Source organism: Dermacentor silvarum, chromosome 3 (assembly GCF_013339745.2).
Source record: "Dermacentor silvarum isolate Dsil-2018 chromosome 3, BIME_Dsil_1.4, whole genome shotgun sequence".
Taxonomy (NCBI): Eukaryota; Metazoa; Arthropoda; class Arachnida; order Ixodida; family Ixodidae; genus Dermacentor; species Dermacentor silvarum.
In genome coordinates this window covers 189,216,179-189,239,984 of record NC_051156.1, presented here as the reverse complement: position 1 = coordinate 189,239,984, position 23,806 = coordinate 189,216,179, and the positions used below count along the sequence as shown (strand labels likewise).

Below are 23,806 nucleotides of genomic sequence, written 5' to 3'. Positions count from 1 at the left end.
CAGGTTTTTTTTTCTGCATGCTTAGAATATGCATTTCTCGTGCTGTTTACGTACACGTTTATTTTTCTAATGTTCTCCTGGACCTTTACCTGACTAAGCTATTTGCTCTGTTTATGTTTTGAGAAGAGTTCATTTTGAAACAAAGAAAGAAAAATTACACACTCCTGTTTTTTGCCTCTTAATACAAAATAAATACGTAAATATGTGCTTTCGAGGTTATGTCGGGCTGGATTGGGAGTTGTGTACAGGGTGCACTGGTTACTTTGGACATCTTAGTCCAAAGCTCAAAGCTCCAAGCTGCAGCAAACGATGAGCATAAAATTGTGCTTCGCTGCTTCAAACGAGAGGGCAGGAGACAGGGTAAGGGAGTGGGAGGGGGGGGGGGGCGCCTGGGGGTCGCCGCCCCGGGAGCCGCTGATCCTATAGTGACGCCACAGCGTGGGGACCTCACGCACGCGCACATGCACACACAGACGCCCGCGCAAGTAGAACTGGAACTACTGAAAGAGTGCGAGAGCGGATCCGGAAACGGCAGATAACCCGCAGCCTTACGGACACGAGGCACTGCGCGGAAGTTACCACCGGAAGGCCAGGAAAAGCAAAAGTCGCAACAGTCGGGTCGGCGAAAACCGGAAGCGAATTTCCGCTCGCGACGTCCTCCGTGTTTGCCTGCGTCCTTTTCACGTTGCCACAGTGTAGCTCCAAGGTTGTCAACAGGGCCCTTTGCTTGTTCTTTAGCAGAGATGGAACTGGGCGATGGAGGAAACGGAGTCATTCCTCCGGGACACCGAATCACGTGGTGTCACAAAAGAGCGCATAATCTAAGCGCGTGTCGCGCATCACTCAAGCCAGCAAGGAAACAAGACAGCCTCGCGGCAGCTTCGACAGAGGAAGAGAGCGCATGCACCACAGACAGCCGACGTGACCAACGGAATCTGGAAGCTTCGGCAAGATACGCGAACGCAATCGTTACGAGAGAGAGAGAAAGCGCGCGCCGAAACAACCCCTCAACCGGCGAGCAGAGTGAGGGAGGGAGGACGACAACCTGGCTACGGTGACCCGGCTTGCGCCTACAGATCAGTCACCACCCACCTCGACGACACTCCGAGGGCCGCGATCGAAAACGCGCGAAATGTCTAGAAGATTCCCAGGCTTTGTTCATGCTACGGGATCACGACTCCGTCGGAAAGTTCGAGAAGCGCCGGCGAAGGCAATAAAAGCGCCTTGCGGGAATCAGAAGGGGATCAGACCACGCCGTTGAAGAGATGTGACGTGAAGACCGACCGTCTGCGGAAGAAGGGGATTCCGCGGCAAGCTAACCGACGAGTTCATCGAGCGTCTACATTTCCGGAAGAAGTTCCTTCTTCGAGATGTGCCTCGAGCTACGCCGAGATCGTCCGGCTCAAGACCAGCACGGGTGAATGCGACTGGACACTTTGTGTTCCTATTCATTCTGTACTTTACGTGTTGGACTCTTAATGTTTGTCGACAATTATTCTCTTGCGTTTTCTTAAAACGTACCCATCTGAATTGCATTGTGTTGTGCCTAGCAGAAGTGTGTATGTGCGTGTGTGTGTAACTGCCTTATTTGAAGAACATATTTTGTTGTGTTTGGACAACTCTGGGCTCTGACTTGGTCTTTGGACCACAATTGGCGTTTGGTGGCACACCAGAGGGCCCCTTATTAATTGTCCTTGCTTTCGTGGGGTTATTTTCGGAAGGTGATAAGTCGGCTTTGGAATTTGGCCCGGCGTTGGCACCTAGTACACGGGGTGTATGACACGTGGCAACGGGAGCGGCTCCGAGTGAGAGATTGCGCTTGTCAAAAAAAATAATAATAATTAAACACTGCCTCCCTGTTGTCATCCGACTATTAGGCCCTCGATTTTCAAGGGAATGGTTCGACGCCCTATGTTGCCGTTTCATTTTTTTTAATAATTACGCGTGCTCATTTTTTCTGAAGACCTGTAGCACTAAATGCTCTTGGAGTTTATTGACGGCTGGTGTGCCTGTTTCATTTTTGCAAACTGACACTTCTCGCTAAACGCACCTTCTTTTTGTTCTTGTACATTCTTTTTTCACTGTTCGTCACCGTGATGGAGGTTGCAATGACAACGACCATGGCATTTAAGGTCTTGGCATTCGCTTATACAGGACTGCTCTGTCAACGGTCAGGCTACACACGGGGAAGAAACGCATTTGCACATATTTGACAGTAGCTCTAGGGGATTTGTTATTAACGCATCATGACGATAGATAGATAGATAGATAGATAGATAGATAGATAGATAGATAGATAGATAGATAGATAGATAGATAGATAGATAGATAGATAGATAGATAGATAGATAGATAGATAGATAGATAGATAGATAGATAGATAGATAGATAGATAGATAGATAGATAGATAGATAGATAGATAGATAGATAGATAGATAGATAGATAGATAGATAGATAGATAGATAGATAGATAGATAGATAGATAGATAGATAGATAGATAGATAGATAGATAGTGGTAATCAGTGATGAAATGTGGTGACCACAGTTCCATGTGTTGTGCGCAGGCACGCTGATGGCGTACACGCTGGTGTCGACGTGCGTGCTGCTGCTGCGGTACCAGCCGCGCACGAAAACCCTGGTGGAGCTGCTCCCTGAGTCGGTGCGCTCGCAGTGCCCTACGCCCAGCAGCGAGGCACCCCCGTCGATGGTGCCCTCGCTTAGAGGACTGGGCCTGGGCTCTACGGGGCCACCCTTGGGTGCCTCCACCACCACCATTCGCACCAAGAGGAGCAACCGCGTCCTGACGCCCGACAGCGACGACGACGAGCGGAGAGGTACGTACGCGCAGTGCAAAACACAACAAAAAGTTCGGAAGGTGTTATACTCGCGTGAAACAAGAAGGCGAAAGCCTGATGCACATTTGGTACGTAATACATGAAATTATACCATCGTGGTTCGACTTCTTTGTAAGACATATTGGTAATGTATTAAGTTATACAGTCAGGGCTTGACTTCTTGCAAGACACAACGAGCCGCATTGGGAATTACACCTGTGGTACTAAGGCGACCTCCTGAACGCCACATATGAACGCTTAACGTAGTACCTAAAGTGCAGCATGTTGCACGCACTGTACACACCTTTAGTAATCCAGAACGGTGGAGCAGCCATGGCTTCAGGAAAGCGTGGTTGTCTCGCACACCGGAGGCCCGGGTTCAATTCCCGGCCAGATCGAAATTTACAAAATTTTCTTTTCAAGGACACTAATTTACTTTGTTTACGGGAACCTCTCTGAGAAATGTGACGTCAATCTGAGCGTCTTATGTGGCGTCGGCCCCTTTCCTCACGGCGCAGTTTCGCTATACTTTCTCCACGGTCACCGCCAAGGGCCCCGATAACATAGACACATAAGTCTTTCGCCTTAATAGAACTCGCAGCATATAACGAACTATACAATACAAAAGAACAGCGCGAACGTGTAGCCTTGTAGACGTGGTGGGACTGGACGTGCTTATCAACACTTTCTAATATCTTTTTTCTTTCTGGGGTTTTACGTGCCAAAACCAGTTCTGATTATGAGGCACGCTGTAGTGGAGGGCTCCGGATTAATTTTGACCACCTAGGGGTTCTTTAACGTGCACTACAACGCAAGCACACAGGCGTTTTTGCATTTCGCCTCCATCGAAATGCGGCTGCCGCGGCCGGGATTCGATCCCGCGATCTCGTGCTCAGCAGCGCAACGCCTTAGCTGACTAAGCCACCGCGGCGGGTACTTTCTAATATGAACGACTGCGTGCTTTGAACCGTCACGCTGCGCGAAAGGGGCGAGAGCAGGAGCGAGGAGCAGGAGCAGGAGGAATCCCTTTGTAATAATGACGCATATCCACAGATTCATCTTGTCTGCCTGGCACGCAATCACCTGGACACAGCTGCCAAGCATCGATGGGTTTCAGTCGGGTCACACAGTACCAATGACTATTTTAACTCCTTCTTTAGATGACTGTGCGCGAAATGAGCAAACACCACCGTGTCCGATGAAAAGAAATGCGTAACGTGTGTGGTCGTTCCGGTCAAGTGGCAGCGTTCACGGAACAGCGTAGTTCACATCGTACACGGAAGTTGCCTTCTGCGTAACGCAAGCGATTAAGGTACGGTGTGTCTGAATACCACTTTTTCACCAACGGGTCAAAAAAGCATTTTAAAAAAACGCATTTTTGTGTCGGATAAGCAGGTCTGCGCTAGCGTTCCAGCGTGGCTGCGTGATAAGTTACAGCGTTGCGACAGCGAAGCTGTCATGGGGAGTTCCGCAAAGGGCTTCGAGCGGCGAAGGCCGGCCTAGCTGAGACCGCCTACGACAACTTTACATGACCAGATTTTGCAGCCTGAGCTACACTGGCCGAAGTTGAGTAGTTTCGCGTGGCTCCTGGAGAGCCGTGCTGCGCGTGCGCGAGGCGCAGTGACGTCACACGGCGTACAGCTGGCGCGCCGGGCGTTTGCCCGGCGTTTGCGCTGGGCGTTTGATCGTTTGCGCTGGGCGTTTGCCAGTGTGGTATAGCCATGGAGAAGGAGAGCGAAATTTCTGCTCAGCGGCGCAGAAGAACGGAGAAGCTTAACTCATCGGATCCCGAAGTAGTTGCCTTGCAATTATAGTGGTTTAGCGTAAGAATAACGAACAGAAGAAGGCTAAACGTGCTGCGGAGACACCGGAGCAAAGGGAGGAACGTCTAGCAAAGCGGCGTCGCCAGGAGGCTGGGCGTCGTACCCAACCATCTCAGCAGCAGCAACAACAAGACGCCATCGATGACGTCAAGGCTCGCCGATTGACCGACTATACGGTGTAACCTAGCGAAAGCGCCAGTGCGACTCAGACCTTCTAGACGGACTTCGTAAACAATCCGTTTGGATATGTGTGCGACGTGTGTGAAAGGCTGCGGCACATGAAAGACTTGACGCCGTTAAGTAGTGCCATGCGTGAAACGTTGAGTTTAGCAGCGCCGCCTGAGTGGGGTGAAACCGTGGCGCGGGTTGTGGTCATCGAAGCCGTGTACGTGTCGCCGAACAATTCAGTTAAAGGCACTATGGAAGTAGTGGCTACGTCTATACCTAGTCGTGCGGCAAGTGAACTGTGTGTGGTGGCTGGTGACTTCAATCGTGCTCCAGACTCTCTTGGTGTTCCTTTGAAGGACACGTTTAACCTGGACTTAGCCAGTGTTCCAACTGTACAGACGACCCAATGGGGAACCAACATTTATTTTGTGTATCACAGACAGACAATCAATTCAAAATACTGCGTTGGGGCCATAGAGATGGCAGCGTGTTACTACACTGACCACCGAGCCCTCTTTGTGGCAATAGAGAAGCAACCAGACGTTGAGCAAAAAAAAATATATACATGGGTCACGTAATGCGTATACCATGTGCGTGTCATTGAAGTAGCAGTAAGCATGATAATCAAGCTAATCCTACACAACCAGGAAAGCTAAGAATAAGCAGCTGAACCTTCGCTCACGCTACGTATATCCTGGCATACCCGAGCTAAGCCACTGCTAATTTTTACAGCGAAGCTGTCAAGTCTTCGATGGTCGTGGTGTTTAAAAAAAACTCTCATTGGCCGTATGCTGTATGTGCGAGTGAAAGCGCGCGAGGGATGCGAGCTTTCACGGGGAGTGATCTCCGTGACCTCGACGCAAGAGGTCACATGTTGGGCCACCACTGCTGGCTACACGAAGCGTTCGCTTGCCAAGGCTGGATGCGTGACCTAATGCTCCCTCCTATATTTTCTTCCTCTATGGTAAGAAGTCACTTGCACTGCTTCGCTGTCAATGGTGTATCACTTGCTCCGACTGGCATACATCGGCGAAGGATTTTTTGTTGATTTTGTTCTTCAATAGAGCCAAGAAGATGCCGTACGGCCAGGTCTTCGGTGATGAACCTTCATAAGAACCGCCAATGAACTGACCCTTAATATTTCTGAAGGGTGTAAGAAGTCGCTTATATGGCGAAACTGCCTTTAATGCATCAGTTGTTCCGATTGGTATACATCTGCGAAGGATGGTGTGTGTGTGTGTGTGTGTGTGTGTGTGTGTGTGTGTGTGTGTGTGTGTGTGTGTGTGTGTGTGTGTGTGTGTGTGTGTGTGTGTGTGTGTGTGTGTGTGTGTGTGTAATTGCGTAAGCGATAATTCAGGGCGTCGAGAGAAGTTTATTACGGCAAAAACACTCTTGAACATACATGGGCACTTGGCTTCGTGTACAAGCAAATATTCAAACACTAATGACACCTGGCACATATATAACCAACACACATTATGATAAAAGGCAGAACTTACAAGGGTGACGTACAAGTTTTGCAGGCGATCTATCTGGCCTGCCAGAAATATGGTGTTAATACGGTAACAACAGTGCATTTAAGCGCCCATTCCGGAGCTTTATAAATCTTTCAGACCATTTAATTCATGGATGATCAAGCAAACGAGGTACAGCTTATGAAGCCACTGCCATTACGAAAAGTGCGCACTTGCTATGTCACGCGACCCCCGTAGATGCGCAGGGATCTTACGATAAGCTTTCTTCGTTTCCAAAACACCTTAATGCCTGCCCAAACGTTGATCAAACAGCATGTATGAAAAAAATCCGCAGCGTAATGTATTTAACCAAACATTTCTTTTCGCTTCGGAGAAAACTCTAATCTTATCTGTTTTCTTTCCTGAATAAATTCTGCCAATCTACGCTTGATAGCGCACCAAGTTATGACATCGTAACGTTTTGGCCGCAAAACGTAGCGGACTTTCTAGCCTGACGTTCTTTGAGTCTTGCTGTAATCAAATATGGAACTGAGGTGGTCGAGGTTAACCCATCATGCATTGCGGCACGTCATATGTCAGCTTTACTGAGCCTGATCAACTTGCAAGTCACACGCTCCCTCGCTTGCTCGCTCAGTCGTGCGACGTTTTTTATCCCCTTTGTCGAACAGCAATGTCGTACTATTCATGCAGCTGATTTCTAGGTTTCAGTTCACTCTGTCGCGACGATGACAAGCCAATAAAAGTAAGGATATGCTTTTATTCATAAACGAACTTTGGTTTTTGTTTCGGCAGCCTTTTTAAATGCGAAGCATTTCTTGCCGGTGGCTCTGTCCGTCCCTCCCGCGTCCCACCACACCCCCACAGTGCATGCGCGTCCCCTCCCCCTCTCTCTCCTCTCCCACGCTCCCCCACTTTCTCTCCTCTAGAAATCCTGTACGGAGCGGCGCCCGCGTCCTACACCCCCACAGCGCATGCGCGTCCCCTCCCCCTCTCTCACCTCTCCTACGCTCTCCCACTTTCTCTCCTCTATAGAATTATCTACGGAGCGGCGCCTGCGTGCCACACCCCAACAGCGCATGCACGTCCCCTCCCTCTCTCCTACGCTCCCCCCTTTCTCTCCTCTAGGAATCCGGAGCGGCGTGCACGACAGGTGGTGCGACAGCTGCATACTCCGCTGGGGGCGCCACGGTAGTTCCGCGGTATGAAAATGACGGTGCGCGCGCGCCTCATTCTCTCTCCTGTGCAGCGCCGCGATGAGCACTCGGGCCGCTGCCGCGAAACCATCTCCCGCTCAAGCTAACCATCACCCCGCTGCTTCGCATCCACACATGGTTCCCTTTAGCGGAAGATAGAGTAATTTTTGTTTCTGACAGGTTTTTTGCCGCTACCAATTGGACGCACTGTCACTGACTGCCCTGCCTGTGAGTCAGTCAGACAGATGAAAAAGTTATCTTTATCCGATAATTTAACACGCGTATCGAAGCATTACTTAAAAAATCGGGAGCTTAGGCGATGTCTACAACGATCTGGTAAAAACTGCCCTGTAATCGTCGCTGCAACCGATATCGTCGGTAACGGCGCAGCCAGGGTAATTAGAAAATGAATTGCTGAAAATGTTTGAAAATGTTTGAAAAGTTTGCGCGCTGTCAAAGGCATTTCTCGGTCGAACCTCGAGGTTCATTTGAAGTTGTACGTAGTTAGAAGTTTTCAGCTTCTTTGTCAACAAGATGGGGGAATAGCCGTATCGCCGACATATTACGGCTGCTCATTACCTCTTCCTGTGTTCAAGGAACTAAGGCGCCTTAGTTGGTTACGGAGTATTATGTATGTATCTCGCTGTGTCCCGTTTAAATTTGCACCGTAAAACTATGTTTCATACCTCTATATGTGCATGCGAGTACTCAAGTAGTTCTGGTTGCTTGGGTCAATGTTAGAGAAAGAAATATATTCGGGGATTATTCCGTGTCAGCCCTTACACAGCTCATCGCCGCCTGATAAGTGGCACTGTACGTGTCAAGGCAGTAGTTGCATGCGTTTACCTTTAACGCTTGAATTTGAACAGACAACGGCTGAACAGCTGACCATGGTTTTGCTGGCGCCTGCAACCAGCTTCGACTGTGACAAAACCGGACTGCAAGCGCATCAGTAGGCTTCAACGGCGACGCGGTGGCGGCGGCTGCGCTGCCTCGAACCGGAAACAGCCAGCAGGCGGCGCATCCCAGAATCCCTCGCTATTTTACGGGTCACCTATTCACTCACTCACTCACTCACTCACTCACTCACTCACTCACTCACTCACTCACTCACTCACTCACTCACTCTCAATGAAATTGAGATGAGGTGAAGCTTGCTAACACTCTGTTTTGCACCGACTCGCCCACACTCACTTCACAAACGTGAGATAGATCGTTAGATCTTCACAAACGGGAGATGTCTGAAAAACAGTGTGAGTGGAAATGGTTGCGAACGCCGGTGAGATTGAGTGGACTTGAGCTAGAACAGGTCCTAGTGCCGGTAAACGCGAGTACGACTGAGAGTCGGTAACGGTGATTTCGAGTGCGCGTGAGTGACTGTCGGAGAGGGCAAGTGGACGGGAGTGTGCGTTCGAGGGAGAGCTCGTGAGGGGTGATCGTGAGCGGGTGCAGGTAAGTGTGAATGGAAGTGACTGTGATCACGAATGAGTGTCGGTGAGCACGAGCGGGTGCTATAGTCGAAACATGAGTGAGTGCCAATCAGTGCGAGAACGTAATATTATAAGTGTGAGTGGGCGTACAACCTGCGAAAAAGATCGGTAACTCTGTATGAGCGAGTGTCGGTTTCTTAGACCGACCTGTGCCCCTATGGTCTCCTAAACTTTGACGCTCCGTTAGCGTTAACATTCAAGTTCGCACGACGACGCCATGTTGGGATGTAAAGGACCGTGCGCATTGCCAATCACTAAGCTGAGCCATGCACGCTTTCCCACAGAAACTGGACATTCTTTCAGCCCAGGGTCGCTAATTGTGGCGCTGGTTGTTGAGGACCTTGATGAGGCGGTAAAATGTGTGCTAAAATGGTGGAAAGAAGATGTGTCCAGGGAGCCTTACAAAGTCGGCAAACAAGAAATCAGGAAAGAACATTTGTGCCATAACAAGAAAGGCGGCGCCTTGGTTACTGAGATCCCAGCTGGCTGCTTGAGGACGAGGACATACTGAAGCGAACGCTCGCAACCGGGTGAGATCTTTGTGCGCTGCAGGAAAGGCCCGAAGATGACCCGGCGCATTTTAGTGGAATGCAAGGATATCGTTCGAGCCATAATCGTAGGAAACGTCCATCTTCCACATGCACTGGTGGAGCGTGAACTGGTCAGCGGTAAAGATGTGCAAGATACGCTTTGGAGTCTTAGTCAAAAAAAAAAAAAAAACTGTCAGCCCTTCCACTGGGGTGGAGATGGAAGACCAGCGAAGCTTTACTATGGTGGGAATTATGTATTTCCAATTATGACTATTAAGATGTGATGGTGTAATTGGTCATTTCAACTATTAAAGAATGAGAAATATATATGATCCGGTGGTTTTAATTTATTTAGTGACCACAGGGACCATGGCCTTATGGTCGCTACGGTACACCGCCGTAGGGTCTACGGCAAATGTTGGCACGTTCTTCATAAACGCGTCACCAACGCCGCGCGCGTTCGGTGCGAACGCGGGCAAAATCCTGCCACCGTCGACAACAGTTGTGCGCGTTGTTTGTGTGACCGCACACAACCGCTGTCAAAACGCTGGCTACGTGACGAACGGCTAAACGCCGTTGTCGACACTGTTAGAGGAGGGGTGGGCGAGAGCCCAGAGAGAGTCGGCGACATCCCCCAGCGAGGCCTGGCTCGCAGGGAGACCTCGCTCCTTCTCCGGCTCCGTATCGGCTGCAGCTGGACGGCAGCACGCAGCTACCGACTGGGACGAGCGACGTCCCCGGCCTGCAGCTCCTGCGGGGAGCCGGAGACGATCGAACATCTCCTGCTGGCCTGCCCGGCGTACCTCCAGCAGCGGGGCCCACTCCTGCAGGAGTTCCGCCGCCTGGGCCTCCCCTCTGGCAAGGAGGAAGATCTCCTCTTCCCCGGCCGACACCACCTTTCTGCACTTCGAGGCGTCGTGGAGTTCCTTGACTCGTCAGGGCTCTCCGCACGCCTCTAAGGACATTTCTACAAGCGGGAAGGCCTCACGGCCTCCCACCCCACCCCGGGCCTGACCGGCCTGGCACAACACCCCTGCAGACTCTGCAGCACACCAAGGCCTTCCATCTCGGCCTGATACGTGCCGCCTATGCCTGCCGGTTTTGCTTCGCCCAGCCATGGCGACTCCATTCTATCCCTTCTTTCGCTCCCACTTACCCCTCCCCGTTGGCGCTGAGCCGTGCTCCCTCAAGGGCTGCAGAAGATAGCGCCAACCTTTCCCTTTCCCTCAAGAACCACTTATCATTTAATAGAAGCACTCTAGACTGTGCGTGTGCGTGCCCGCTCTGCCACTGCGGCGCATGCTCGCAGCCCTGCCGGCCTCTGTCGCCGATGATGATAAGTGGTTCTTGAGGGAAAGGGAAAGGTTGGCGCTATCTTCTCCCGCCTCGCTGCCCTATTCGCCCACCACTCCCTTTCCACGGGAAAGTCGCGTTTGGTCTCCTCCGTGCGTTCGCTCCCCGTGAAAGCACGCGTCTCTTGCCCTCGCGCGCTATACGGCCAATGAGAGTTTTTTTTTTTTTTTTTTTTCTATTGCGGGACGCGACGATCGAAAAGTGAGCCCTTAACAGCTTCGCTGTAAAAAAGAAATGGCAGTGCATCCATCCTTTCGAGATGACTGGTGATGTTATTGTGGAACGCCATATTTCTAATGATGGGTGTGTAAGCGGCGATGGGATATGTGTTATATCTTGTGGTGACTGTTATGATTACTGGGACGATTGTATCGACGGAAACAACGAGACAAGAGTCAGAAATGTGATCGTTCCCAAAGTATGCTAATCACATTAAAAAGCGGGAAGACGTTCAGCGAAATGTAGGTTGCAATATAAATAGCCATACCTAAGTATAGCGCAATCAGGCAGACTAGGTGGCTACTTGTCGCCAGGCCGATTTAAAGGGGATGCCCTTTTAGATCATCACATTCATCTAATTGGTGGTCACGAGTGCGTGCTCTTTACAATGCAGGAGCCGGCGACGGCAGCTTACACGTGCAACAGCAGGAAGACTACGGCTCGATGCTGGCCGCCCAAGAGAGCATCGAGGAGGACATGTTTCAGCAACCCACCTGGTGGGAGACCAAGACCAAGCAGCTCGGATACATGCTTCCTTTCCTCAGAGGACACCCCGGACCGGCTACTGACAGCTCTGGCATGAAGGTATGTGTGACTGGTTCCCCGATGGGATTCGCGTACGACGTCCACCAAACGACCGAGTAAGGATTACCTAATAACTATAACTCTTCTGTCGCCCCGATAAAGGGATGTACAACGAAGAGTTCAATGCGTAGATTTAAAAAAAAAGTTGCAGTTTCGCCCGAAAGGCGAAGTATCGATTGCGATAGCAAGTTAGTAGGCAGCTATGCGAAGTAAGGATAGTAGTTTTATAGGCCGTACAAACTTGTAAACATAGGCTTACTAACTAAATTAACAAGCATGGTGCCACGCGCCCACAAGTAAACATGAACGCATGAAACTCGATGACTGCGGAAACTCGCTATCAAAACGCTGAAGTGAGGAAGCGGGGCAACACCATCGAGCGAATTCACCTTCGTGCACTGCCTCTAGCATCAACGCGAACTAAGCCGTGAAAGCAAAGCGCATGGCGGACTATGTCCCCGTCGCATATGGCTTTCAAGATAAGGCGGCCCACGCCTCACAGCGACGGCGACGGCAGGAATGCGCCTGGAGTGTTCATATAATTGATATCGAAATAATATTATGTGAACTCCGTTTGTAGAGACCTCTTATACCAGGCCAAGATGACGAACTCCATGACCTGCACGATAATGCTGTCATTGGTCCTTGCTGCTTGTGAGTCTAGCATCGTTACCGCATGTACACATCTTCAACAGCGACATCGTTGAGTGTTCTCGGCAAGGATAGTTGAAGAAACGCATCGGCCAGGACGTTATCGCTTTTCTTGCGGTACTGGGTCAGGGTATGTATATATGACAGCTTACGAGGTCTTCGAGCTCGGTCGTGGCACGGGCACGGCCGCGCTAAAACGCAGCAAATTATCGCGCGTTCGAGCGCTGTCGTAACCATGCGGTAGCGGGCTAGGTGACTATTTGTCACCGCCCCGTTTCAAAGGGGATGCCATTCGATCACCATCTTCACCATCAGTAAACCTTATCTCCGCGCTGCGGCAGCAGTGTGCATGTGACCATTGGAAACTTCCGGCCTCGGTTATCCGGCACCTGAATATGCCAACAAAAATAAAGGATTTTTTTCTTTCCTTTTCTTTTCCTTCCTGTAGCCGGCAATGGGTATATGCTCCTGAAGTGTCCCAATATGGGGGACACAATTCGTAACCTCTAGCTGATGTACGTATCATTTCTTGCGCATTTCGGGGTGAAATTTATTCGCAAAGCTGGAAGCCACGATTTAACTGTGGGGCAAAAACTGGTACAAGTTAGTGTCCCGCACATTAGCAAGGAGGAGGAGGAAAAAGAAGAAAGGAGAGGCAGGGAGGTCAACCGGACGCACGTCCGGATTGCTACCCTACACGGGGGAAGGACTTAAGGAATGAATACAAAGAAAGGGGAGGGAGGGAGGAAGGTACTTTCAGTGTGAACAAGTGTGGATGTTCATCACTTCACGCCTACAATCGGTCACTGAGGCCAGTGGATTTCATGAATCGTAGCAACGCCCGCGACGCTCTGTAAGTCTGCGACGCGTGGGGCCATGGTCCAAGAATATTTTTTCTCTGAAAATGATCTGCTGTCTAATCGGTTTAACAGACTCCGAAGAAAGTCGCGTCCGATGTCATAAAGATTACAAAAACACAACGCGTGCTCGATCGTCTCCTCACAGTTGCATAAGTCACATAGGTTGTCGCACATTCCAATAAGGAATGAGTGGGCTTTTGTAAAAACCGCCCTAACCAGAGGCTGCACAGTAAAGTTGCATCACGGTGGGATAAGTGCGATGGAATTTGCAGCTTCAATGTAGGATCCAGCCGGTGGAGACGGCAGTTCGAGAAAATCATAGTGTGCCACGAAGTTTCAGTTTTTGTAAACGAAGACCTCTCGCAGAGTCTGTCCTTGATAAGGGTATATGAACTGTCAGTGATTCTTTATGGGCTGACTGGTCGGCATCATCAGCAAGGTCGTTACCGACGATGCCACAGTGCTCCGGAAGCTACGGGCTGCTTTCGAGTGACAAAAAAAAAAAACGACACACTTTCGAGGTTTTGCTTGTGCGATGTTATTAACAGCGGCACATAGGGCGGCAAGTTCCGTTGTCGTAGAGGTCGTTATGTAGGACACTTTGAACTTCATTGGGACTTGTAAGGCCGGGATGATAATAGCACCTGTGGAGCTGGTGGCAGAGACAGATCCATCTGTGTAAATATGCGTTCTTTGTTCATATGCCTGGTTCAGTAATGACAATGTCAACTGTCGTAGAGCCACTGTGGATTGACGGGTCTTCTTCGTAATTCCCTGAATTGTGAGGTGTACTTGTGGCTGTCGCAGGCGCCAGAGGGGTAATAGGGGTCTTGCTGCTGGAGTAAAGCATACTAGCAAGGTATTGCACCTTGGTATTATGATCACTACCCGCTAAGTTTAGCGCCACGTGGCAGAAGGCTGTTATATTGTGGACGCCCAGTATGCGTGGGTACTACAGTCGAACACAGAGGGAACACTTGCGTTTTTATTGCGATAGTAATTATATGAACACTCCATGCGAATTTTCGCCGTCGGCGTTGCCGTGATGTTAAGTACTAACTTCAACTGCGATAACATCGAGCCTTATACTATTGTTGCAAAGGGACGTGTGCGAGGGTGAGCCGAGAAGTATGCCTTGACGCGCGCCTAATGTTGGAGGTCACGTGATGAAGCGCGCGTCTCTGTTTCTGCTCGATCCTCATCACGCTATAGCATTGTGAGAGCGCGTGTTTGTGGTCTTCGAATGAGACCTGTTCATGTTTGCTTGTGTGTGCGTGACACCATGCTTGCTAATTAATGGGCGAATGTTTGCTGCAATTATACGATCCTTATAAAACAACGAACTTCGTGCGGTTTTGTGACACCTTGCTATCACTAACGATGCATCGCCTTTCGGGCGAAACTGCGACTTCTTATAATTTCTATACTGCCCCCAACTTTCATCAGTCGTCGCATCGTGCTAATAAATAAATTCCAGCTGCTTAGTCTTTCACAGTCTTCGATGACCCACTCCTTTAAAAAAAACAATTCTGCGGATCCTACGCGTTATGGAAATCACCATTATGCGAAGCACATTAGAGGCACCTGCCATTATTGCATTGTTTCGGGTTGCGCATAGCGATGTCAGGGGGACCAACGTGTTTGTGTAAATTGAATAGCTGTATGTGTGTGGGTCTCGAGCATACGTGCCTGCAACGAGAGCAGCACGACTACGACCACGTTGAAGACGATCGTGTGGCGGCAGCGGCACGATTTCTACGCCGGCGGTTGGACGCGAGCTTACCACACGGCAGTTGTTCGTTCTACGTAGGTAGTCGAGGAACATACTCCTATGAGCGACTACGTTAATACGACAATGGCATTTGTACTCCGGTGAAGTAGTCTCAAAGCACGATTAACTTCGTCGATCATGAAGTCGGCACAACGTCGCACAATTTCTACTGAGCGTGCTACGATGAAAGTACTGAAGAATGTGGGCCGATCCCGGAGATAGTGCAGTCTAACACGACGCCTCGGAGCGCGATCTGTCACAAGTAACGAAGACGAAGACGTGGAACGGAGCACACGTGCCGGGCGTTTCACAGAGCTGGCTGTCATTGAAATTGGAGGAGCGTGCGTGCGATCGTGGCGTATACGGCGAGGCTCTGTCTGTCATTTTCCTTATTGGATTGCATGGTCTCTGGAGAGCAGGAATGATAGAGAGACCATGCCGAACCACCCCGAGCAACGAGAAACGTCTTCCAGGAAGAAATAATTCAAACACGTGGGATGTACGAGAGTTCTGGTGATTCTCTTGACTGGTTTCACCTATTTGATGTGTATTTAAAGTTTGCCTGATTGTTGACTTGTGGTGTGTTTAGTGTAAGCGCTGTACGGCCTATCCCGGCCACGGCGGCCGCATTTCGATGGGAGCGAAATGCGAAAACACCCGTGCACTTAGATTTAGGTGCACGTTAAAGAACCCCAGGTGGTCAAAATTTCCGCAGTCCTCCACTACGGCGTGCCTCATAATCAGATCGTGGTTTTGGCACGTAACACCCAATAACTTATTCTTTTTTTTTTGTACGGCCTCTCTGGGTTTTGCCTCTCTGTAGTAAAGAAAAGTGCGATAGTGGCCTAATGGTTAGAGCACCGGGCCACAGTGCTCGATGGCAGAGGTTTGATTCAACCGTTGGTCACACAAATATCTTATTTTATAAAAGCGAGGTTAGACAGGCACCAACCTAGCTACCTACTTACCTACCTGCCTAACAGCCGCAAAGTGCGAAGAATGAGGTTAAGAATACTTCGCATCAAAGATCGAGCTTAACTTTTTACGCGAGGCTTACAGAGCTGTTCTTGAATTATTTGCGACTCTAGGACTCGACTCTCCTAAACAGTGCTGCTCCTCCAGTAGGTGGGTGGGGTTTAGTAGCTGTAGCGGTAATAATAAACATACATGACATGAAGCATACATGACAGACATTGGTGAAGTAATTTCGAGGAAAAACAACATATATTCGGCGTGTTCTTTAAGAGTACGCGCATCATTTCACTCATGCAAGCATGTTCGCTGGTGGAGCTATTTCGACTCCGCATGAACTTGCCTTCTAGAACCGCATTCTGGATCAATCACTATCGTGGATATCGCTTGTTGCAGTAATACCGATTGAAAGTGGATATCACTTTCAGTGCGCGTTGATAGGAGAAAGACACAAAAAATTGTACAATAACTCTAAAAGCTATAGTCAAGTTAAAGACAAAAAAAAAGACGCAATCTAGAAACGTACTGCCACTACGTCACTTCATAAATGTCGCATTTGGATCAATTTGGGTGAGTCGCTGCGAAGAACTTACGCCATCACGTGGAACTCTGACGTTGACGACTACGTGCAGCCATGGGTGTGGCAACCCTGAAAGCACAAAACTGCTGCTAAACCTACAAGCCATCGTGTGTAAGCAGTTTCTGCCTGTAAGAACCTAACCTTGCAGTCAGTAACTGCTTCCGAGTAAACGAACTTAACCTTGGAGTAATTTCCCCTTTCATCCGCGATAGCCAAATCTGCAACGCCAGCTGGTGACGTTGTTGTCGACTATAAGAGTGACACATTACGGGCCTGTCTTCCGGGATCGTGTAGGCTTCATAGCCTGCGACGCCACGGTCCTTTCACGGTTGGTTGCTGAACGGTCACCCACACTACTGCCTAGAGCGCTCGACTACTGAAGAAGAAGGAAAGAATAATAACACAACCAAGGTCCCCGTACAGCGTTTCCGCACACGTCTGTAAAAAAAAAAAGAAAAAGAGAAAAAGAAATAAAAGAGAAAAAAAGAAGAAAAGGCTTAGCTTGGAAGCTCCTATCGAAATACATGGCAACGAAGAAATCGTTTTTCTCAAAAACCAACGCCCCGAATTGTGATTACGACTGTAGTACTTAAAAGAAAAAGAAATTAAATCGAACGAATGTAAGAAGCAATTTTCTCATTTAAGGCGTAATCTCTTTTTTTTATCTTAAATATTGTCAAATTTCAAAGAACTCGATCATCAAGTTTACAACTCTGTAACTCGGCGAAGATAAGCAATATCAGAATTTTGTAAACTGCTCCTAATAATGCATATAAAGTGGACAAAATTGAAGAGCTTTACACCGCTCTGAAATGTACCACTAATTTGTGAGTACGGCTCTTGCGGAACTTTCGTTGGGAAAAATGCAGAAATGCTTTTATTAGACAACCCCTAGACCTATTTCAATGCGATCTGACACATTTAGGAGAGAAAGATAAATTTTAGTGAACCTGGAGGCAAAATTTTGATTTAGACGTAACTTTTTTTTTAATTTCCTAAGATTGACAAGTTTCAGAAAAGTAGAAGCACGAAGTTTACAAATTAATAACTATGCAACAAAAGAAGGTATCACATTTCCGTAAGCTGCACTTGTTAGAAAATCTCAAACTCACAAATTTGACTTATAAATTGAGAGCGTGCGTGAAGTCTTTACGATGTTTCTGAGGGTCTTACAACAGTCCTATACTCACAAATTAGTGGCATATTTCAGAGCGGTCCGATCTATATATTTCGTTAGTTTTGTCCGGTTGAGATGTATTACTTGGAGTAGTTTACAAAATTGTGACATTGCTTTTCATTGCTGAGCTAAGAGAGTTATAAAATTGATTGCAATTTTCAAACAGCTTTTTTTTTAATATTGACGTCCTAAAGAAACAATTTGATTCCTACAGTAACTAGCATAATTATATTTTCCGTTTAAGTGCAGAAAGTTTCGTCAAAATTGATACGCTGTAGTCTCCAGGATAAACTATTCCGCTTTTCCCATGAATTTAGATTTGAGCTCCCGAGCTAAAGCTTCCCCTGCCTTTCCCCTATGACTTCTCTCTCTCTCTCTTATGGCCAATTGGGGCACCATATTTTATATATTTCTTTCAATAGCAATGAATACAGATTCATGCATCCAACACCATGAGACTTTTGAAGCGGGTCTCCAACCGCCGTGGGGGTATGAAAGAGGGGAATCTCCTCCGATTAATCCAGGCATTCGTAATTTGCCGCATCACCTACGTTGCTGGGTTTATAAACTGGTACAAGGCTGAACAAACCAAACTCAACATCCTCCTACGCGGTGTCTGTGAACAAGCCCTCGGCCTCCCTGGTTACACCAGCACTGACCTCCTCCTTCAACTAGGCGTCCATAACTCACTGGACGAGCTCATCGAGGCCTAATGCCACTCTCAGCTGGAGAGACTCACTCTCACAGCGACGGGCCGCCACATACTCACCTCGCTCGGCATCACCTGCCACCATCAACACGGCCATAAACACCAGATCCCCTCCACCATACGAGCCTGGATTCACGCTGACCCTATCCCAAGAAACATGCACCCCGAATACAACCGCGCACGCCGCACAGCGTGTGCCACGGCTCTCACCAAAGCCCTTGCTCGCCACGACTTTGTGAGTTTCGGCGACGCCGCCGAATACCCCCACGGTAACCGCTTTGCAGCCGTCACCACGCGTGAAGGCTCTTTCCACCATGCTATCAGCCTAGTAACCCCACTCGCTGAGGAAGCTTAAGAAGTGGCCATCGCGCTAGCCACATTAGACCCAACATGTCATACCATCGTCTCTGACTCCCGCTCCGCCGTTATCAACTACATCAACGGCCGTATCTCACACCAAGCCTTGCGCATCTTGCAAAAAGCACCCCGCTCAACCGACCATTAGGTTACACTCGTCTGTTCCCAGCTCATGTAGGCACCGTCCACCCGCACCTCCCCAAGCTCAACGAGGTTACCCACTCCCTATCGCGAGGGCTCGTTAACCGCGCGGTAAACGGGGAGGCTGCCCCCACCGGTAGGGATCACGTGACACGCTACAATGATGTAGTGAAATCCTTCTACTTAGAGCATAGGACTTTCCCCTGCCCGCACAGCAAGCTATCCCGAGCGCAGGCTACAACTTTCCGCCTGCTACAAACCAATACCTACCACTCGTTACACCGTTACAACAAGATCTACCCAGACATTTACCCCAATCCCTGCGTACCATACCTGCAAGACAGCCAGCCACACTTCCACACATGCTTCGGGACTGTACACATAAATACCCCGACACTAACCCCACGACCCTCTCGTCGAGATGGCACGCTGCCCTGCTCCAACCTCGACGACCAACTCTGGGCGACCCAGCTAGCCTGCGAGGCGGTGAAGAGGCAGCACCTCGACGTCCCCACGTGGGAGACCTAGGCCCAACCACCACCTCTTGCTGGTTTCAATAAAGTTTATTCAGTCAATCAGTCAATAGTGACGTTTCAAATCAATCAGAAAGCTGCTAAGTTCAAGGCACTGGGATCTATGCGGTTTGATACTCTTTTGCCCGGGAGTACACCTTCCGGTGGTCACGAGCTCCAAAACTGGCCAGAAGCGCGCAGATACCGATTTCATTGCATTGCAGTGCGTTCGGCCACCTACAGTCGAGCACGCCTCTACAACGAAATGACCTGTATAACGAAGTAATAATTCTGTTCCGCCTGTATTGTGAGCTGTGCGACCGACGCGCAACCTTTACAACGAAGTTACCTGTAATCCGAATGATTTCGGAGGCCCCAAGCACTTTGTCCTAAAGGTGCGCGGTTGTAAGCAGAAGTGCATATACGGCGTATTCCGTAAGATGGTGAAGTCAACGCTCGATATATAACGAACCTCGATTTAACGAAACTCTCGATGTAACGAATTATTTTTATTTCCCGATCTTAATTAGTTCCATTGAATTACGAAACACCGAGTTAGCGAAATTCGCGTTACAGTCAAACCTTGATATAACGAACCTTGATTTAACGAAATTTGCGATGTAACGAATCACTTTTTATTTCCCGATCATAGTTCCATCGAATTAACGAAACTTCGAATTAACGAAATTTGCGATATAACGAAGTTTTACGCTGCAAGTACAACTTCTTTATATCGAGGTTTCGACTGTACAATCTGTCATCGAATCTCGGCGCAATGCGTCAGCGTCTTTTGTTTCGCACGCGCAGGTGATGAAGCTGGTGGGCGTGCTGTACGTGTTCGCGATCGCCTTCGACCTGGTGATCGTGTGCGGCGTCGGCGCCCTGGAGCGGGGCAACGGCTTCATGCTCGTCTTTCTGTTCGCCTGCTTAGCAGGCATCCTCGCCTCTGTCTTCCTCATCGCCAAGGAGCCACAGGCCAAGTGAGTTCGCACCCTGCGGCTCGAGCCTTGAGTGCGTGCAGGATTCGTCCATAATCAACATTAGGCTATAGATACGTGAACAGTCAGGCAGGTATATGTATATGTATATACAGGGTGATAATTTTTAAGTTTTACGGAATTTTAAAGAATCGCCTGTGGCAGGTAGCACAATTCTTATCGTTGTGCTGGGTTATTCGAAGAGGCGGACATTTGTAGCACGAGAAATCGAAACACATAGTCAACCAATTAACAAAATTTTACTAATAAAATTATTAGTTAATTACTTTACGCCACATATTGTAATTTAAGAATTGAAGCCTCGGGGAGTTTGCAAGACGTATTCACTTGAAATTAATTTCCAGGATGACACCAGTTTCGAGATATTATTTCCCAAAGTGTGGAACGAAATGCATGGGTGTTCGAGTTACTTTTGTGCTTCAATGCATAAAATAGCATTTTGGTAAAAAAAAAGTGAGTGGAACAACAGTGCATTTTTACGGCAAGTTTGATGGCGCATACCTCCGAACTGGTGTCGTTCCGGAAACTCATTCCAAGTGAGCTTGACAAACTCACCGGCTACAATTCGTAAATTACAATATGTGCCGTAAAGTAATTATTTATGAAGTTAATTAGTTATTTTTAGTTAGTTGAATATGTGTTTCGATTCCTCTTCGAATAACCCAGCTCAACGATTGTAATTATGCTGCCTGCCACAGGCGATTTCTAAAAAGTCCGCAAAGCTTAAGAATGATCACCCTGTATATACAGATTGTTACGCGTATAAAACTATTTACAAGATGCATTTACAAATAGAGAACGTTCGCGGAGATGGAAGAAAGCCCGGCCAGGCTGGGTTTACTTTTCGTTGTCTTCGGGACCGTCGTCGTTCTCTTCTTCCGTCACTGTTACACTGTTCTAATATATGCAGTTTCACACACACTATAGTCATCATCCTATCATGTCAACTAGTTCATAGCAATGATAAAATAAGATAAATATAAGAAAGCGAAGATTGATGGGGATTGGTGGAAAAACCACCACAGAAGTCGTTGTATTCTGGGGTAGTTAGGCATCTGCCTAACTTCGTGGCACTTCAGGATTTCCTTAAGTGTATATGTGTGTTTTCATGTGTGCATTGTTACTTTCACGCGGGCAAAGCATACCACCATATAGCATTCCCAAGTAGCCTTGTTTCTGTTTCATGCTAATGAACGATTATGCTGATACCACTACTACACTGCCATCATACTAAGAATCCTTCATTATCTGCGACAAAGCTTCACGTATTTATTGCTGCGCTGTGATTAGCTTCAACGAGACCTTTTCTTCTTTTTTCATTGCATTTTTTGCAACCAAGATGTCTTGTTCCATCCGTATTCGCCACGTCTCGGGTATACAACCACCTCGTCAAGCCGTTAAACGCCGTCTACCCTCCTCCCCCACCCCCTCTTTTTTTTTTCTTATGTTCTTTTTTTTTCGCTGCTACTCTACCTCCCTTTCAAGTCAAGGAAACTAAGTTAACTTGACATTTTTCGAAGTCGCGCGTGCGTGCCTTGTGGAAAAGGTTTCCCACTCAACGGTCTGGGCGCATGCACTTCGCGCAGGTGTGACCTGAAGTTCAAGGCTCCCGGCGTGCCAGTGGTACCGGCCATTGCCGTCGTAGTCAACATCTACCTGATCTTCAAGCTATCCGTGCTCACGCTGGTGCGATTCATAGTGTGGATGGTACTAGGTGAGTGCATGCATGCCCGCAGCGCGACTGGCGGTGTTGATGACTCAGTGTCTGTGGCGTTCGGTTCCTGTGAGCGAGGTGGCGGGTTCGATTTCCAGTCCCGGCGACCACGGCCGCGTTCCGATGAAAATCGAACGCCACGAAACGACCGCGTGCTCAGTCTTAACGCCTGCAGGTGGTCAAAATAAATTGGCAAACTGTCTTTCTGCGCTTCCCGTCACAATCCGAGTACTCGTCGCGCTGGCTCAGAGACTAAGGTTTCCGGCTTATGAGGAAGAGGTCTGGGGTTCGATTCGCAGACACTGCAGTCGCATTCCGATAGAGAAGGAATGCCAAGCGCTCGCGTAACTTGTCTTAGGTGCCCGTTAAAGAAGCCCGTGCGGTCAAAATGAATCCACAATGTCCCTGCTGCGTATTTCATAATTGGTGTGCAGCTTTGGTGGGACGATAAAAATCTATCTATCTATCTATCTATCTATCTATCTATCTATCTATCTATCTATCTATCGATTTATCTATATAGCTATCTAAATATCGCTGCACGTGCCCACAGTCTAGTGAAGTAGTTAAAGGGACGCTAAAGAGAAACATACATGAGCTTAGCCTAATGGTGTATTCTTTCAACATCATAATTTCGTGAACTTCAAGGCAATACGTTGATTATTAAAAGCGAAAATGAAGGAACGGAGTGCCGTTTCTTTCTTATTTCCTGCCGCAATTCCAGCTCCGGTACGTTACCTGCGATATGAAGGATTGCTTTTCTTTTTTATTTCTTTTTTTTTTTATTGACAAGGGGGGGGGGGGGGGGGGGGGAGTCGTTGGGACTCAGTGAAACTTCTTGAAAGCCGTTAATTTCAGTGTTCGAGTGCAACGCAGTCCATCTTTGCCCATAAAGGATTAACTATAGGCCCTAAAAGACGTCGTAAAGATTCATGACGTCACGGCACGAGCTGGTGCGGGAACTGCAAGGCGGCGTGGCGTCGCCACCCCGTTTTTTTTTTTTTTTTTTTTCGTTTCTGGCTTTTTTTTTTCTTTTTTTTCCTGGCTTTTGTAGTACGGTTAGTTACTAATACAGTTCGCCAATTTGATTCTCTTTAGTGTCACTCTAAGGTTCCATTGGCCAACCCCATATCTGGATGTATTTATGTCATTCTTCCGCGCTATCTAGGACAGAGAGAGGGGGAGAATAGGGAAGGCAAGGATGTTAACCAGTCAAGAGTCCGGGTGGCTACCCTACGCTGGGCGAAGGGAGAAGGGGAAGAGAAAAAAGGGGAGAAAGAGGGAGGGGGGTTATAGAGACGTGCACAGACCGTGCTACAGAGTCAAAGACGCTCGTACAAACCAGACGTTCTCAGAAAGCACAAAAGTGCCTTCACTGTCTTCTGAGCCGATGATCGGTAGGGACGGTGTTCTGTTCTGTGGTATACTGTTCACTCGGAGGACGATCATCTAGTTTCCTGAATGCGTTGAACATAGATCCAGGAAGAACAACATAACGCCACGATGACACGGGTTTCTCAATTTCAGCTGCGACGCAGTATAGCAGCAAAGAATCTCCATTGTCTTCTTCGCGCGGAGCAACATGCGCAGGCACTTTCTCGCATTTCCTTCGTCTACCTTTATCATACGACGCCATGTGCGCAGAACGTAGCTGCCTTTGTCGCGTGTCACATTGTATATACAATGTATAT

At 48.5% G+C, this 23,806-nt stretch overlaps 1 protein-coding gene across 1 annotated transcript in view; it reads left to right on the top strand.

The window, feature by feature from the left end:
- LOC119445080 (probable cationic amino acid transporter) overlaps positions 1-23,806 on the top strand; it is a 56,424-nt gene that overhangs the window by 18,253 nt on the left and 14,365 nt on the right. Inside the window, exons 7-10 of the mRNA XM_037709404.2 lie at positions 2,568-2,837; positions 11,483-11,673; positions 20,211-20,383; positions 21,988-22,115. Coding sequence (XP_037565332.1) covers positions 2,568-2,837; positions 11,483-11,673; positions 20,211-20,383; positions 21,988-22,115 — 762 coding nt within the window. The remainder of the gene's footprint in view (positions 1-2,567; positions 2,838-11,482; positions 11,674-20,210; positions 20,384-21,987; positions 22,116-23,806) is intronic.